The sequence below is a fragment of the Gymnoscopelus braueri genome (assembly GCF_963280865.1).
Source record: "Gymnoscopelus braueri genome assembly, chromosome: 16".
Lineage (NCBI taxonomy): Eukaryota > Metazoa > Chordata > Actinopteri > Myctophiformes > Myctophidae > Gymnoscopelus > Gymnoscopelus braueri.
In genome coordinates this window covers 21,851,297-21,866,239 of record NC_137616.1, presented here as the reverse complement: position 1 = coordinate 21,866,239, position 14,943 = coordinate 21,851,297, and the positions used below count along the sequence as shown (strand labels likewise).

Below are 14,943 nucleotides of genomic sequence, written 5' to 3'. Positions count from 1 at the left end.
CAGGGAAAGTAAGAGAACTACAGTAGTTTCAAAAACGCACATCAAACAGATGAAGGGAGACTCAAGGCCGTTTTACAACACAAGCGTCTGTTAATAGCGTCTGCAGACAGAAATTATTTTTTATTTATTTATTATTTCCAAATGAAAAGAATGTCTACGGTATGTTTTTTTCATTTGAAACTCATTTTTGTCGACTGAAGCTGTCAACAAACACTTCTCTCGCTAGTATAAAACAACCTTTATGCTAGGCTGACGCAAACCCACACAGCTGTGTTCAAATTCCCCCTGAGGGGAGGTTTTTGTTCTTGTGTGAAGTAGTATGAGGTCAGATATTCTTCTTTTCTACTGAAAGCCGCTGTTTGTTAGGGCGGCAAGAACGTTGTAAACTTCAAATGACACCTCTTTGGTCGTTGAATAAGAGGGAATTCCCTGTAGGCCTTGCAAGGACACACAAACCCCAAAACTAGATAATCCAGAAAGGTTCTGACAAAGAAACTGATGAGAGACTGGAGAATGGCTGTGCCATTTGATTTCAACATTCTAAAAATGTTGGCAAAATTGCTAAGTATATCAGAACAATAGTATTGGGGGGGAAAAAAGTAAAAAAAATCTTACCAATGACAACGAGGATAAAGAGTACGGTGGCTGCTCCTGCAGTAATGTAGAACATAATACGTATGTGGTGAGCCAGCTCATCTATGTCGTCCACATTGGGCACCAGGATAGGTGGTACCAGGAACCCAATGGCAATGCCCAGCTGTAAGGCAAAAAACAACATCATCAACCCCAAAGTTAAATAAATCAGCTGATGAATGCTTCATTTAGACTGGTTAATTAACAATGCAATGCATGCATTTCGAGTGGACTGAATGATCTTATCCAGTTTGTGCTTAAGAGAAAGAAATACAAAGAGAAACATTTCTGCAGGACAATTTCTTTATTGCAGTTTTAAAGTTATACAGTATGTAGACCATTTCCGTCAACATACACCACCATCTGATGTCAGGAGCAACCCACCTTTTAACTGCCGTGAAGAACTGCTGCTAGCACTGGAATATACCCATCGCAAGATGGACATTTGACACGTCATGTTTTTAGTCGATATTGATACCTACTGTAGGGGTCCCCAGACCTGCCAGTGTTTGCAGATAGCTGTTGATGTTCAGCAAATAGTGAACAATTGCTTTAAGGCAAACCGTTGACCTTGTGGTTAACCTAATGGTTTTAGTTATGTTATGTTGACCTGTTGTGACTTATCACTAAGGTGATAGGTGAGTGTGTTTTTTTTGGTGCTTTTTACCCCCCTTATCTCCCCGATTCTTAGTCATTATTATGCCAATGAATTCCTCCCCACACACATTTCTGTGTTGTCACTGCAGTTGTATCCTACTGACTCACCTACCAGTAAGGAGCCCCCACCGGGAGGAAGTAACGCCTTCGTCCTACTCCTCCCGCCCAAAAACTCCCTGCTAACAGGTGCTGCCCCAGCCCGTAGGATTACGTGCAGTGACCATTATCACCTTCCCCTTCCGGCTCCCCATCCGGCTTTGTCGAGTGTCTACACTGTAGAGACGCTCGACGAAGCCGGATGCACCACGGTGGATTCTAACCCATGGCTATTTTTATTAGGAAGATAATAACCCAGACTGGATCCGCAAGAGCTCCTCCTGAGCAGTTAGTCAACGAGGAGCATATTTTCAATGATCAATTTCCAGTCAATGGAGCAATTATTTTTTTATTTCTTGCCCACCTTTGGAGTTAGATCATGGCAAGGGAACTACAAAACCCAAACCTCTACCAAAGTGGTCTAGCCCTTTAAAGACATTAAGTGGTTGTATTAATGTAGATGAATTGCTTTACAATAGATCAAAACAAAAGGATCCTGTAAATGTAAGGGGTCAATGGAAACTGGACATCAACTGCACAGTATAATACGTACTACCAGTGATGAGTATCACTCACACACACACACACACACACACACACACACACACACACACACACACACACACACACACACACACACACACACACACACACACACACACACACACACACACACACACACACACACACACACACACACACACACACACACACACACACACACACACACACACTTCTGCTGCTCTTTTATAGTTTAAAAGTTTACATAGTCACAACAGGTCAACATATGCAGCAACTCAAACCATTAGGTTAACTACGGTTTGCTTTTAAGCAATATTTCCCTCTACCAAAGTGATCTAGGCCCTTTAAGGCCCTAATGTTCTTACAGTACATAACATGGAATTTTAAAGCCCCCCTTCTTCTAGAGAAAGTCAAATCCCCCTTTTACTGCAAAACAATGGCTAGAGACCCCTTTTCACAAGTCTTTAAAAAAGTAGATTTTGATGCTCAATCAAGGCAAGCTTCAATATTTAACAAATAATAGCACAAAAGTGTCTGAATCGACAGGGAATGGTCAAGAGAGTTTCTCCAACAGTTAACACAGTCAGCCCATAATACGTCCCCACTATGGTACTACATGTACCACTTGACTCAAGACATACAGTGCAGCACTGTATACCCACAAACAGCACTCACACTGTTTGTCGATATACACACTGTCTGTACCACACTGTATGGTCTTTGACGTAGACTGGTATATGACAACGAACAAGACATGAAGACAAACCTGGTTTCCCAGTACCCCTATGGAGCATGCAGTGGAAACTTCCTTCTGGCCAAACCACACCGACGCCAGGTAGGAGGGAATACCAAGGACGAACACAGTGGATACCGAGCACACAAACTGGCCAAAGAAAGTGACAGCGAACAGATCGGGAGCCGCACTGCCGATTTTGATCCACGCACCGATGCAGTTGAAGGCCGCACCGACCAGGACCACATCCCGGATCCCTCTATTGTCCAGTAGCCACAAGACCGGCAGGATGAATGGGATGTACGTGAGCAGGTAGATCATGGACAGCCAGTCGATAGCCAGGGAGTCAATGTTGTAGAAGCGCATGAATATGTTGCTGATGATGCCGTATTGAAGCCACATAAAGGCATTGCTGGCTGAGACGCCGCTGAACAGGAACAGCATGACCCAGCGTCGGCGGTAGAGCTTGGTCACAGGCTTTGGGACCAGCTCGGCCCGGTCGCCACAAGTAGCCTCGACATCTGACCGGGAACTGACGGAGAGAGCTCGACCCAAAGGTCCTGGACTCCACTGTAGGGAAGCCAGGCCCGGAGTGATATTCTTTACAGCCTTGGACAGGGGCCATTCCTCACTGCTGGATTTAGAACCTGCACTGTTCCCTTTCTTTCCGTTGCTGAGCGGCATTTCAACTGTCTTAAGACGGGGCCCGTGACTGTTGCAGCAATATATCGCTGGCCCCTTGTCATGTATTAACTCGTCTTAGTGAAGAGTAGCTGCTTTACTCAAATGTTTCGGAGAGGAAAAGCGACTGAAGCTACCAGCTGTGACTGGGTGTCTCACAATGTCCTCGACCCATTCACGCCTCGTTGCTTATGCTGGCTGTGGGGCTCATCTGGATGTTACGCTATTTATCACCTCCTGCAGCATTGTCATGTGATGGTAACATACAAGAATTCTCTCATCTCCTCCCACTATTAGCCTACCTCTTCGTGTTTTTTGTTTGAACTGTAAAAGATCCCCTTGTGAAATCTAAAACATCCATGCACCATGGATTAGGGGGATAGACTATTATGGACTACTTTGAGCAAACAAAGTTAATGGTTACCACAAGATAGTGACAAAAAAGAACAACATGTTAACCAAAAAAAGAACAACATGTTAACCAAAAAAAGAACAACATGTTAACCAAAAAAAGAACTACCGTAATTTTCGCACTATAAGCCGCACCTGAGTATAAGCCGCAGCAGCTAAATTGAATGATTTGTACATATATAAGCCGCACTGGACTATAAGCCGCGGGTGTTTTAATGTTTAATTTAATTTAGGTCCCCTAGTGGCCGTTAGCTGTAAAAATCCATAGATAAGCCGCACCGTTATATAAGCCGCAGGGTCGAAAAATTGGAAAAAAGTCGCGGCTTATAGTCCGAAATTTACGGTACATGTTAACCATTTAACCAGACCTGTGCATGCACAGAACACTGAAATATCTAATCAGAGCCAGTGCATTATAAAGGACTGGCACAGAAATGATCCTTTCAAACATCAAAGCATTATGAAGCAGGCTCTAATATGTTACCATAATAATCTACATAATATGTCAATTGTTGTGTCCTATATATATAGCACACACAACAAACGGTCAAACGGTTAACCACGAACACAGTCTTGTGGCCCCCGACTTTAAGTCATTTGACAATTGTGGCCCCCTGCCTAATCTAGTTGAATACCCCTGCTCTTACCCCTTCTCTATAGCAAGCAATGAATACTATTACTATCAGAATATAGTGCAATATAGTGCCAGAAAATATCACTTACCCTACCTTTAACAAACAAATAATAATAATATGTTGGCACCAATTTTACAATTAAACATATTATTCTGCATATCAATGAACGTTCTGAATGAGGCAAAAGTTACAAACCTTTTGAAAAACATATTTATAAACTTGAGTCCATAACAGTGGGTCAGTAATGTCTCCATGACTTTTCCTAAGTCGAGTCAACTAATCTATTTTGGAACAACCAGGTATTCAACATCATTACTATTATTATTGTGAAGGCAGCATCAAACACATTATATCATTATGACAAATTAATGTAAATAAAAAGGAATAGGAGGACATTATTAGTCTAATAATTATATTTTCACTGAGGAAACAGGGTGCAGTTTATTTCCAGGTCCTCTTTGATCACAGATAATGTGCAGTGTCACTCAAATTAGAAGATTAGGGCATTAGAAGTTGTAAAAGATAAAAGCCAGACTTGCCCCTACACTCGCCACATAGATGGCAGTCAATTAACAAGATAAAGGGCAAAATCCAAATGTTAATAAGTATGAGCATTATTTAATATTTGGTCCTTTGCATTTGTCTAAGTAACAGTAATATCACTGGGCCATGCACACAGATGATACATATGTTTGCTGATGCTAAATCTATGAGGAAATAGAAATAAAAAAGTTACAAACTGAATCTGTAGATTTCTCTGTATATTTGTGCACACACAAGGGTTAATGGCTCTGTGCTACAGTTACACTTGCAGTTTGACACATTTCTAGTAGTAGTAGTAGGCCAAATGGTATGGTGCACAAGTGTCAATATGTACTGCATTATTATTTTCTTCCTACCTCAGTTTTTGTTGTGTATACATGTACAGTACATAGGTGATTCTCTCTTCCTCTGCTGTCAGTTTAAATAATACATTGTTGCCTGCTATAACACAATTTTCCAAGGGAGGTTTACGTAGTCTCATAATATATTAAATAATATTTGACTGATATTACCAGTTAGTGACGGCAGTCAAATCAGTATGCTGTTCTGTCATATATTTCAACTTAAAATCCACCTTTTGATTTCATACATGCTTGCTGCTACATAGAAACAGTCTTTTTGTATTGATTCTTCACATGTTCTTCAGATGAATCTACAGTATAAGATATTGCCCTTTGACAAACTATGATGCGAAGTCACTTGACATGGCATTGGACACCAATTCTCAGCATACATTAGAATCTAATGTATGCTGTTGTTATTAGTCAGTCATATCACAAAAGTGATGTGACTGACAAAAGTTATAAAAAGGGAAGTGAGAATTGGTGTCCAATGCCATGTCAAGTGACTTCGCATCATAGTTTGTCAAAGGGCAATATCTTATACTGTAGATTCATCTGAAGAACATGTGAAAGTTTCATGAAACCAGTTTGTCATGAATCCCACAATGATGTTCTGAACATGAAGTGCTGCATGCAACAACCTGTTGAAATTTGGATCGTGATATTCTTTTGCTATAGAAAAAGAAACATGAAAATTGTGTAATAACTAATATGTTAAACTGTAAAGCAGTGCCTATCTGAGCGACCAAACCAGGTGTGCACACTGGTCCCAAAAGGTGGAGATTTGAATCATATAGATAGACCATGGTGGTCCAATATAGATGCTCCCCTGCACTGAATTGAAACATGCATTGTCTGAGGTCTTGTGCTGTGTTGATTTGTGTTTTATCGTTTTACTTTGGTAGTATTGTTGGTTGACACTAATATTTATATTTGTACTTTTTCTTATTCATATATTGGTTCATTTTTTGGTGTACTGTATGTGATTTGTGTCCCTGGATGGGAGGATGGAGAGTGGGAAGGAGGGGGGAGGTTGAGAGAGTATATTAGAAACACAACTGCAGTGTTTTCCTTCCTCCATGTATGGAAAAATAAAAATAAAAACAAAGTGAACAAGAGAAAAAAAACAGCATAGCCAAATAATGTGTGTATATGCGTGTCTTTTGTGGAGCTTGCAGTGTTTTATCACCGTATGTGAACCTGAGGATGCCTGAGATTACCAGCACTGACGGTGTGCGTGCTTAATTGCGCAAATTACCCAGATGGGTAACCAACCACATCAAGCTTGACCTGTTAAACATATTATTCAATAATATGTTACAGCAGTCCATGGTAAAACTACATAAACTACCAATGTTTAACTTGGAAGACCTTTTGCAACATGACCTCATACACACATACCTGATTCCCAAAAACTCCGATGGAGCAAGCTGTCGACACCTCGTCTGACCCGAACCACACCGAGGCCAGTCTCGACGGCATGCCGAGGATGAACACCTGCGCACACGAGCAGCAGAACTGTCCCAGGAAGGTCACGGCGAACAGATCCGGCCTAGCGCTGGTCACTTTGACCCACGTCCCCGCGCAGTTCAACGCGGTGGCCACCAGCGCCACGACCCGGAGCCCCTTCTTATCCAGGATCCACGTCACGGGGAATATGAACGGGATGTACGTGAGCATGTAGATCATGGACATCCAGTCGATGGTGAAGGCGTCCACGCCGTAGAACTTCATGAAGATGTTTCCTATGTATGATTAGGCCTGTCACAGTTATTACATAATCGCCTAATCGCAATTATTTGAGATAGTCACAATTATTGTTGCATAATAGTCATAATCGTTTCCATGTTGAAAAATGTTCATATATTTTCAAACTTTTTCCAAAAATAGCTGATCTTACAAAGATCTACAAGCTTACAACACGTTGAGCTAAAAAAAACGGACATGGTCTTTTTATTGTGTTTTTTTCTAGCACCTTAACTAATGTCCATAAGTATATCGTGCACAGTACATCTGCTGCCATGTTCACACACCTTTATGTCTTATCTCAGGTACTTGTGTAAATATGTAGATAACTTATTTGGGGGGGGGGGGTTGTTCTCTTGTTTGATCTCCTTTCCCACCCTTTTCTTCTTCCCCTTCTTTTTTTCTATGGAAATAACGATACGATGGGAACTATGCACGAAAAGGAATTTCACCCACTTTTTTACTTCTGTAAAAACCTGTGATGTGACAATCAAGCTGATTCTGCTGTAAGCTTGTAGATCAGCTATTTCCACACATTTTATTTTATTGAATGTTCTTGAAAGTATATTATTAAATGTGTCAGTAATGTCTTTATATATATATATATATATTATTAAGCCTAGTAAAACAGAAATTAAAAGTTGTATTCATATGTTCCAGTGTTCAATCACTTAATCATCACTTAATCATCAACTTCAATTTGTAATCGTGACAGGCAGCCCTACCTATGATTCCGTACTGGATCCATTGGAAGGAGTTGCACAGAGAGTAGGAGCTGAAGAGGCACACGATGAGCCACCGCCGCTTGTAAAGGCGCGTGGAGGGCTTCGGTTCCACACCGTTCATAGTATTCATTGATTGTACGGGTTCTTCACGTTGCATCATTACGCTCTTTTCCAAATCCGTCGTCGTTTCGTTGTCGTTGATTTCATGATCAACGGCGGGTTTTTCGATCATTTTTAAAAATTCTATTAATACACTGTCCACTCAAGACACTTCAATGGCTGATGTTACTCCCACTGTATTACTCGTACGAACACCAAAACGCTCGCCTCAAAACGCAGTCAAATACGGCGAACTCGGAACGGTCGCCACCTGGTATTTCTAAACAACGTAACGGTAATTTCTAAACGTAAACTAAACGAACCTAACCTTATTTCAAAACCTAACCTCAGTAAAACGGTGCCAAAACCTAACCTTATTCCTAAACTTAACCCCAGTCAAACTATCCCTAACTCTAAACTTCTTTCTAAACTTATCCTCAGTAAAACACATAGAAGAACCGCTGGGAGCTGAGCGAGCGTGTTTAGGGGCGAGTCTTCCCGGTTACCACTCCGACTGTATGTATGCTACTGTCTGTCTCCTCAGGCACAATGACTAACGTTACTCCTTACTACTTTGCATGCTATTATACTTAAAGTCATAAACTAGAGCTTGAGGTGGTTTTACAGGGTTTTTCTTTCACTCAGACGCTCTTTTACTCTCTTTACTACTGACGAAAGAGAAAATATTTCACAAAGTTTGTAAACTAGGGCTGAGCGATTAGTTGACGATATAAAGCGGAACAGAGAGGTTAATTTCCATAACAACTTCCAATGTGTAGTAGACTGTAGTAGGCTACAACTCAGTCAATTTCCTCTCTGGTGGATTTGACGTTAGGCTACTTACAGTACAGTTGAAAACCCATTCAGACTGAGAGACTCGGTTACATTTAGATTTAAACGTATGGATTGCTCGACGACGACGTTGCCCGTGTCCAATGTAAACGCCAGTTTTACGTCAGCACGTGTCCATGACCTCGTTGCCCAACAAGCCTCCTCCTAACAACCGATGTTGCCAGGTTTTGAGAGAGAAACAAGCAACCAGGTCTATGAAAACGAGCACAAAAGAAACGAGCCCTTCGCCCTCTAAACATTTACGTTGGCTATTTGAAAATAGCAGATCTGCAAGCTCACAACGCGCCGTGATGCGACGCGTTGTGAGCTTGTAGATCTGCTATTTTTTTAACAACAAAATACTTGGGAGAAGTTTTTTTTTAATGAATATTTGTTGATACATTTTAACAACACAAATCTTGTGTATGGGGTCAGTAGTACAGTTGCATACAATATTTTCAAATGACTTGAAAATGTTTGAGAACCACTGGATGAACAACATTAGGAAGCCAAAAGAAAACGCTTATACTAAGCGGACATGGCAACCCTGCCAAGCCACCTTCTAACAACGGAGGTCTGAAAGAAAGTGGGCACGGCTGTGACAATGGCGGAGTTTACAACTAGGCTACTGTACTGTACTCCCCTCTCTGGTTTCTAAAGTGAATTAGCCTCGCCAGACTTTAGTTTCCATTCTGAATTAAACAGTCGCATCCGTTCTAGAGCCCACCTACTATTTCCGGTAATTTGAGCACGCACACATACATGCGCGCTCCGTATCCGCTCTCTAGACACAAACCGGATCAGCAACCTGCAGAGCAAATTGATCCCAGTCTATTCTAAAGAGATACACCCCATACTGTGCTTTAATGTACTTTAACCGTCAGGGTATCGTTACTTTCATTTAGGTATTTATTCACCCATTCATAGTCATTATTTCATTGAGTTTTAATTGCTGACTATAAATAGATGTATCTAATGTTCAACATTTGTTTGCTTGTTTCAACTTTACAATAAAGATACACGCATAAACAAACACCACACTCACAACAACAGTTAAAGTAATTTGGATTGTTCACAAATGAATTGAAAAATAGGCCTATTCAATCAAATATAGAGCATACATTTTCTTCAGTGACAAACATATAAATGTATAGCCCCACTGAGTTTGTTTTGTACTACTGCCACCTAGGGAACTAACGGAGCAATCACATTGAGAGAAAAACAAAACGGCCTTCTCAGTATCTCCTCTTTTCTGTATCCTTCAAATTGTCAGAATGAAAGTCAGAGAAAGTAGGCTATACACTGGATCACAGCACACAGTGCATACATTACTGGCTGTAAGATTGTTTTTTTGTTTTTGTATTTTTATACAGTGGGTTTACTACAAAATATCCATTATCTATAGCTATACCACTATAGGATATTGCATTCACAGTCAAATGAAGGTTGTTTCTTTTCCATGAAGCTATAATTCATCTACTGTAAGTCCACAGCATAGGCTATTGACTATAGCCTACAGTACATCCACATGTGTCTACATTCACACTTCACGGAATATGTTGTTTCTCCTGAGCATTTAATTTACATTTACAAGCAAGAGACAGCAATAATAACTCAAACAAGTAAAAAACGTTTCAATTTAAGGATTGACACCACAACCATAAAGGCATTCACAAAATAAAATCTGAGTCGTTGCACATATTTTGTCATCCTCTCTTATTGTAAACATAGACTAGTTCAAGGTCATGACTCTACCCACTATCTCAAATGATTCCACACGTAGATCACAGCTGTTATTCAGTTAGAGGACCAAAAGCAAAATAAATAGTTTAAAATACCCACTGACTGCTTGTTACAATCCCAAATCCGCTTTGGTTTCCATTTCCTGTCAGTGCTTAGGTGGTGAGAGGGCAGGGTAACACTAGTCTTGTATTTGTTTTACTTTTCGTAAAATAACGGAAACTATTGTTATGTGTTAAGACTGTCCAAAGATGAACATCCAAGGGAATTATCTCACTCTCCTTCAGTCAACGCCACATACGCTGTACTGAGGTCGGCCAGTCATCGTTTGCAGCACATCTTCAGCCATCTCTCTGAAGTCGTTGCGAGATCAGTGCTGGTAGAGTGCTGCTGGTGGTACAGTGATGTGCTGCGGGTGATAGGTGCTGTGGTGTGCAGGGTAGAGGTGGTCTGCTGTCTGTGGAGACAGCCCAGTGCACAGGGGCTCGTGGTTGCTCAGCACGGTGGAGAGGTACTTTGCTTCCTCCTTTAAGAGCTTCACCTCCTTCTTCAGGGCAACGTTCTCTTTCTCAAGGCCTTCGCTCTCCTGAGAATACCAAACACAAATGCAGAGCACATTTATTGTTGAAAGGACTTCTCTTTGACCTACGTTGGTTTATTTACATCACAAATATTACGAAATGTGTCATCAGATTGACTAAATTAATGTTTGACAATGATATTATCTAGAACTACTGTATAAGGCACAAACATTAAAATGTGTCTCAAAGGAATAAACTATCCCATTCATTAAGGTGTTAGTCATAAAAGTTGTCATCATAATATTGCAGAATTATTGCTAGCTGATAGTTAGTGAAGTCCTGAAGTGTAATTGTTATAAAACAAAGTATGGTCTACTTGTTATCAGCTTTGATATCTATGCGCAGTTGCACACATAATGTTCTGCAAGTCAGTGGGTGACAAAAATCGTCACTTTTTATCGAAGGTGTGGGAATAGCAGGGGAGAAATGTTCCATTTGGGTACCCTAAAGGTCATCACATCGATGCAAGATTAGCTCTGAACTATAGGGGCCTTACTGTCAGAGACACCGGGCAATCCCCGGTTCTTACGTCACTTAGCCAAACAGCCCACTACTATCAGTTCTTTACCAGAAGTGACTGCCTTTTTCTCCCCTCCTGCCCACGACCTACTATCCGCAGCTCACTTACACTGAAGAGAAAATACTACTGAAGCAACAGGAAACACGTCTAGTTCATAGTGAAGGAAAATTCAGCTTCCTGTTTATCAACTGAGACGATGAAACCAAAACCACAGAAAGGGCTGTGTGGTCCCCTGTCGTTCTCTGTGACACCGACAGGGGCAACGTTCAAGAAAAGACAAACAAAAATCGGCAACGTTTTAAGATATGACGCGGGAAGAATCTCCTAGATTCACAAATACTGCATGTACCAACGCCTACATGGTTTGTGGGTTTGTTTTAATGTCAGTGACAGCACAGTCCTCATTTCTCAGCCCAACTGATAAAGTTCAAAAGAAATACCTTCACAAAAGATTAAATGTGTTGATAGAGTACAGGGGAATTTTGTCTCATGCAATAAATAGCATGCAAAGTAGAAGTCTCTATTCAAAAGTTGGTCACTAGAAAAGATATGTATCTTTTCTACTTACTGGATACATTTGTTTGACAGCAGAAGAACTGAAAAGGTAGCAGAAATCCTTGTACCGTCACAGCTAGACTATGCTTATAGTCTTCTATAAGTTGTAGTGAAAGTTGATGAGTAAAAGCCTTGTAGCTAATCAAAGAACAGAGCAGTTGTAGTGAAAGTGCTTTAGCTAGTCAAAGAACAGAGCGGTTGTAATGAAAGTGCTTTATGTGTTGTCTGCTCTGCTGCCCATCGCAGTGACACTGCAAAGAGGGAATAAAGCTGATGAGCCAAACACCCTTTTGATATTTAGATTCTCTGCAATAATCACTGGTGCCTGCTTCTGCTGGAGAGTGACGCCTACACATGAAAATGTATTCCATTGGCATTTGCAAAAGAGAAAAAATCATCAAGTCTGCAGCCCAGCAGAAGCCATGACAAATCACCACATGGTCAGATAGCATCGTGTAAATATAACAGACCCAGAGAAACACTGCTTAGAAATATGGACCAAGAGTATGAACATCAACCTAAATGGTGGGGTTCTGGTGATTTGGGACCAGAAACTTTGAGCACCCAAATGTCCATCCCCACTACAAGTTGAAAATGGCTGTCCTGATAAAAACCTCAGAGAAAATTTTCAACATGGAGTTTTCATCCCATTACCAGTGAGGGTTAGCCCAAGCATTTTAGCACTTAATCTATTAAAACACGTGCAGCTTCTGCTCTGTATTGATAACCTGTTTTGTAGGATTACCAGAATCTAAAACTGTGAAAAAGGATGTCTTTGGAGACATACCTTGGCTCTAAGGTTGTGCCAACTTCACAGCGTTCCTTATCATGCAAAAGGAAGGCCATGTGATACTGTCATGCAATTTCACCAGTATGTACTTGTATATAATTTTCAGTTTGTGAACGATTGGATTAGGAAACATTCTGTGGAATATTTTAAGTGGATTTTAGACTTTAATTCTGCTGGTACGTTTCTTTATAGGATTAGGCCCATATTCCTCAAATCACGGGAACGAGCCTAGCCTAACCAGGCATGCCAAGAAAGTTTCCTCACCAAGTGAAGAGTGTCAGCCCTCTGGGTCTGTCTCATTCTGCTTTTCTGCGCTGCAATCCGGTTCTTTTCCCTCCGTAAAACCTTCTTTGTATCATCTGAGGAACCCTAAGAAAAAGGTTCAAGGTTTTTATTCTCACGTGTACATACAACTCCATACAACTATGACAACATTGCAAGCAGTGCAGTTCATGTTCTTAAAGAAAAAAAGAAAAGAAAAAAGCTGGCTGCAAAGTATAAAAGGAAGTAAAATGCATCTACTAACTGTAGACTGTAGTCCTGTACAATCTGTATTGTACTAGGGCTGAAGCAGGGAACAGTGGTAACTTACAAACTAAATAAATCCTTTCACCAGTACAAAAAATAAATACAAAATTATGTTGATGAATTCTTGACAGTTTTAATCATAGTTTGAATGTAGATGGGCTAAACATTACACTAAATGACAAGGGCTGGGGTAGGGTGTGGTTAAAGTCATCGGTTAAATTGAGTGCACACCCAGTTTCATGTCTCAATGTGGTATCAGAGCAACTATAGCATAATTAAAATGCTGTGTCATTTGTGGATCGACCACCTTGCACACTTGACTAGTAGGCTACTTAAACAAGATGGAGTGATATCCCACATCAACACATTTCTACTGTGACAACTGTCACATCACTCAGAGTTTGATGACATCCAAAATGGATAATAATATCTTAATAAAATCTATATAAACCTTCTTAGGTGAGAGATCATTTTGCAGCCTACAATACACCACAGGCATGCCATTCCATAAGCCCATACGTATACTGTATGTACAGTTTGACAGTAGGGAAGTCGTAAGCAGAATTTGTATCGCTAGATGAAACCGCTGTCCATCAAGCATAAATGAATACATGAAACACTGCTCGGTGATGTTTTACAATACAATTTCACTCACATACACATTAGCTTTCATGTTTTTTCTCCCTAATTCAGTCATTTATAATATACTGAGTGTATGTGATGCATGTGACCTAAGTCACCTAACCAAAAACAACAGTATGTAACTGAAAGAACACACTCTACCTGTCTGCTGCCAGGTGATGGAGACTTGTTGTAACTGTCATTGCTGTCAGAGGCAGAGCCATGAGCCATAGCCAACAGTGGCGGCCGAAACCCTTTGCTGCTCTCCACTTCTGCTTCACTTCTGCTTTCTGTTTGTGAGTGTATGTAAGTTTGTGCACCAGAACGAGTTCTGGGGAGAAGCTGGCCTATCACTTAATGAGTTATGACACCTTCTCTCTCTCTCTCTCTCTCTCTCTCTCTCTCTCTCTCTCTCTCTCTCTCTCTCTCTCTCTCTTTCTCTCTCTCTCACCTTGTCTGTCGTTCTCTCTCTCTTCTCTCTCTCACTCCTCCTTTTCTATGACTATCACTCATGCTCTTCTTCCTTTACCCCCCACCTCTCTCTCTCTCTCTCTCTCTCTCTCTCTCTCTCTCTCTCTCTCTCTCTCTCTCTCTCTCTCTCTCTCTCTCTCTCTCTAATTAGTGTCTGATGTGGCTTCTGGTAAGAACCAGGGTAAGTTGCACCAGACTGGAAGTCACATGTGTGGTGGAAATTTTACATAGAATCATACAAAGTAATCTTGTAAACTCCACGAAGGGACCATATGAAAGATGAGTTATACCTTCTGGAAAAGTCACTGTGAATTACTTTGGTTCACGCTCACCAGTGCCTGTGTGTGTGTGTGTGTGTGTGTGTGTGTGTGTGTGTGTGTGTGTGTGTGTGTGTGTGTGTGTGTGTGTGTGTGTGTGTGTGTGTGTGTGTGTGTGTGTGTGTGTGTGTGTGTGTGTGTGTGTGTGTGTGTGTGTGTGTGCGTGC

At 41.0% G+C, this 14,943-nt stretch overlaps 3 protein-coding genes across 4 annotated transcripts in view; all 3 read right to left on the bottom strand.

Annotated features, from left to right (window-relative positions):
- LOC308103788 (choline/ethanolamine transporter flvcr2b-like) overlaps positions 1-8,736 on the bottom strand; it is a 29,252-nt gene extending 20,516 nt beyond the window's left edge. Inside the window, exons 1-3 of one of the 2 annotated variants that reach the window (XR_013934774.1) lie at positions 7,724-8,735; positions 6,654-6,997; positions 616-757 (exon numbers count right to left, since the gene is read on the bottom strand). Coding sequence is in view for 1 of the 2 variants with exons in the window: in XM_080453955.1 (XP_080310081.1) it covers positions 616-757; positions 6,654-6,997; positions 7,724-7,955 (718 nt within the window). In the remaining variant the exon portion in view is untranslated. Of the gene's footprint in view, positions 1-615; positions 758-6,653; positions 6,998-7,723 lie in introns of both variants that reach the window. The other variant, XM_080453955.1, reaches the window with a different exon arrangement.
- On the bottom strand, positions 876-3,823 carry LOC308103817 (choline/ethanolamine transporter flvcr2b-like; the record flags this gene model as incomplete). The annotated part of the gene is made up of 2 exons (XM_080453992.1): positions 2,584-3,823; positions 876-889 (listed from the first exon to the last, which is right to left on the bottom strand). The coding sequence occupies exons 1-2, from the start codon at positions 3,323-3,325 to the stop codon at positions 876-878; spliced, it is 756 nt and encodes a 251-aa protein (XP_080310118.1). The 5' UTR covers positions 3,326-3,823.
- An 824-nt stretch (positions 8,737-9,560) lies between the features above and the next one.
- Positions 9,561-14,405, bottom strand: batf (basic leucine zipper transcription factor, ATF-like). The gene is made up of 3 exons (XM_080452507.1): positions 14,151-14,405; positions 13,104-13,208; positions 9,561-10,979 (listed from the first exon to the last, which is right to left on the bottom strand). The coding sequence occupies exons 1-3, from the start codon at positions 14,217-14,219 to the stop codon at positions 10,764-10,766; spliced, it is 390 nt and encodes a 129-aa protein (XP_080308633.1). The 5' UTR covers positions 14,220-14,405; the 3' UTR covers positions 9,561-10,763.
- Between the last annotated feature and the right edge of the window lie 538 nt (positions 14,406-14,943).

Bases quoted from the DNA above. Each gene is read 5' to 3' on its own strand.
- batf (XM_080452507.1), bottom strand. From the start codon at position 14,219: ATGGCTCATGGCTCTGCCTCTGACAGCAATGACAGTTACAACAAGTCT. The intron at 13,209-14,150 runs GTAGAGTGTGTT...CCTTTTTCTTAG, and splicing joins CATCACCTGGCAGCAGACAG to GGTTCCTCAGATGATACAAA. The intron at 10,980-13,103 runs GTGAGGAAACTT...TGGTATTCTCAG, and splicing joins GGGCTGACACTCTTCACTTG to GAGAGCGAAGGCCTTGAGAA.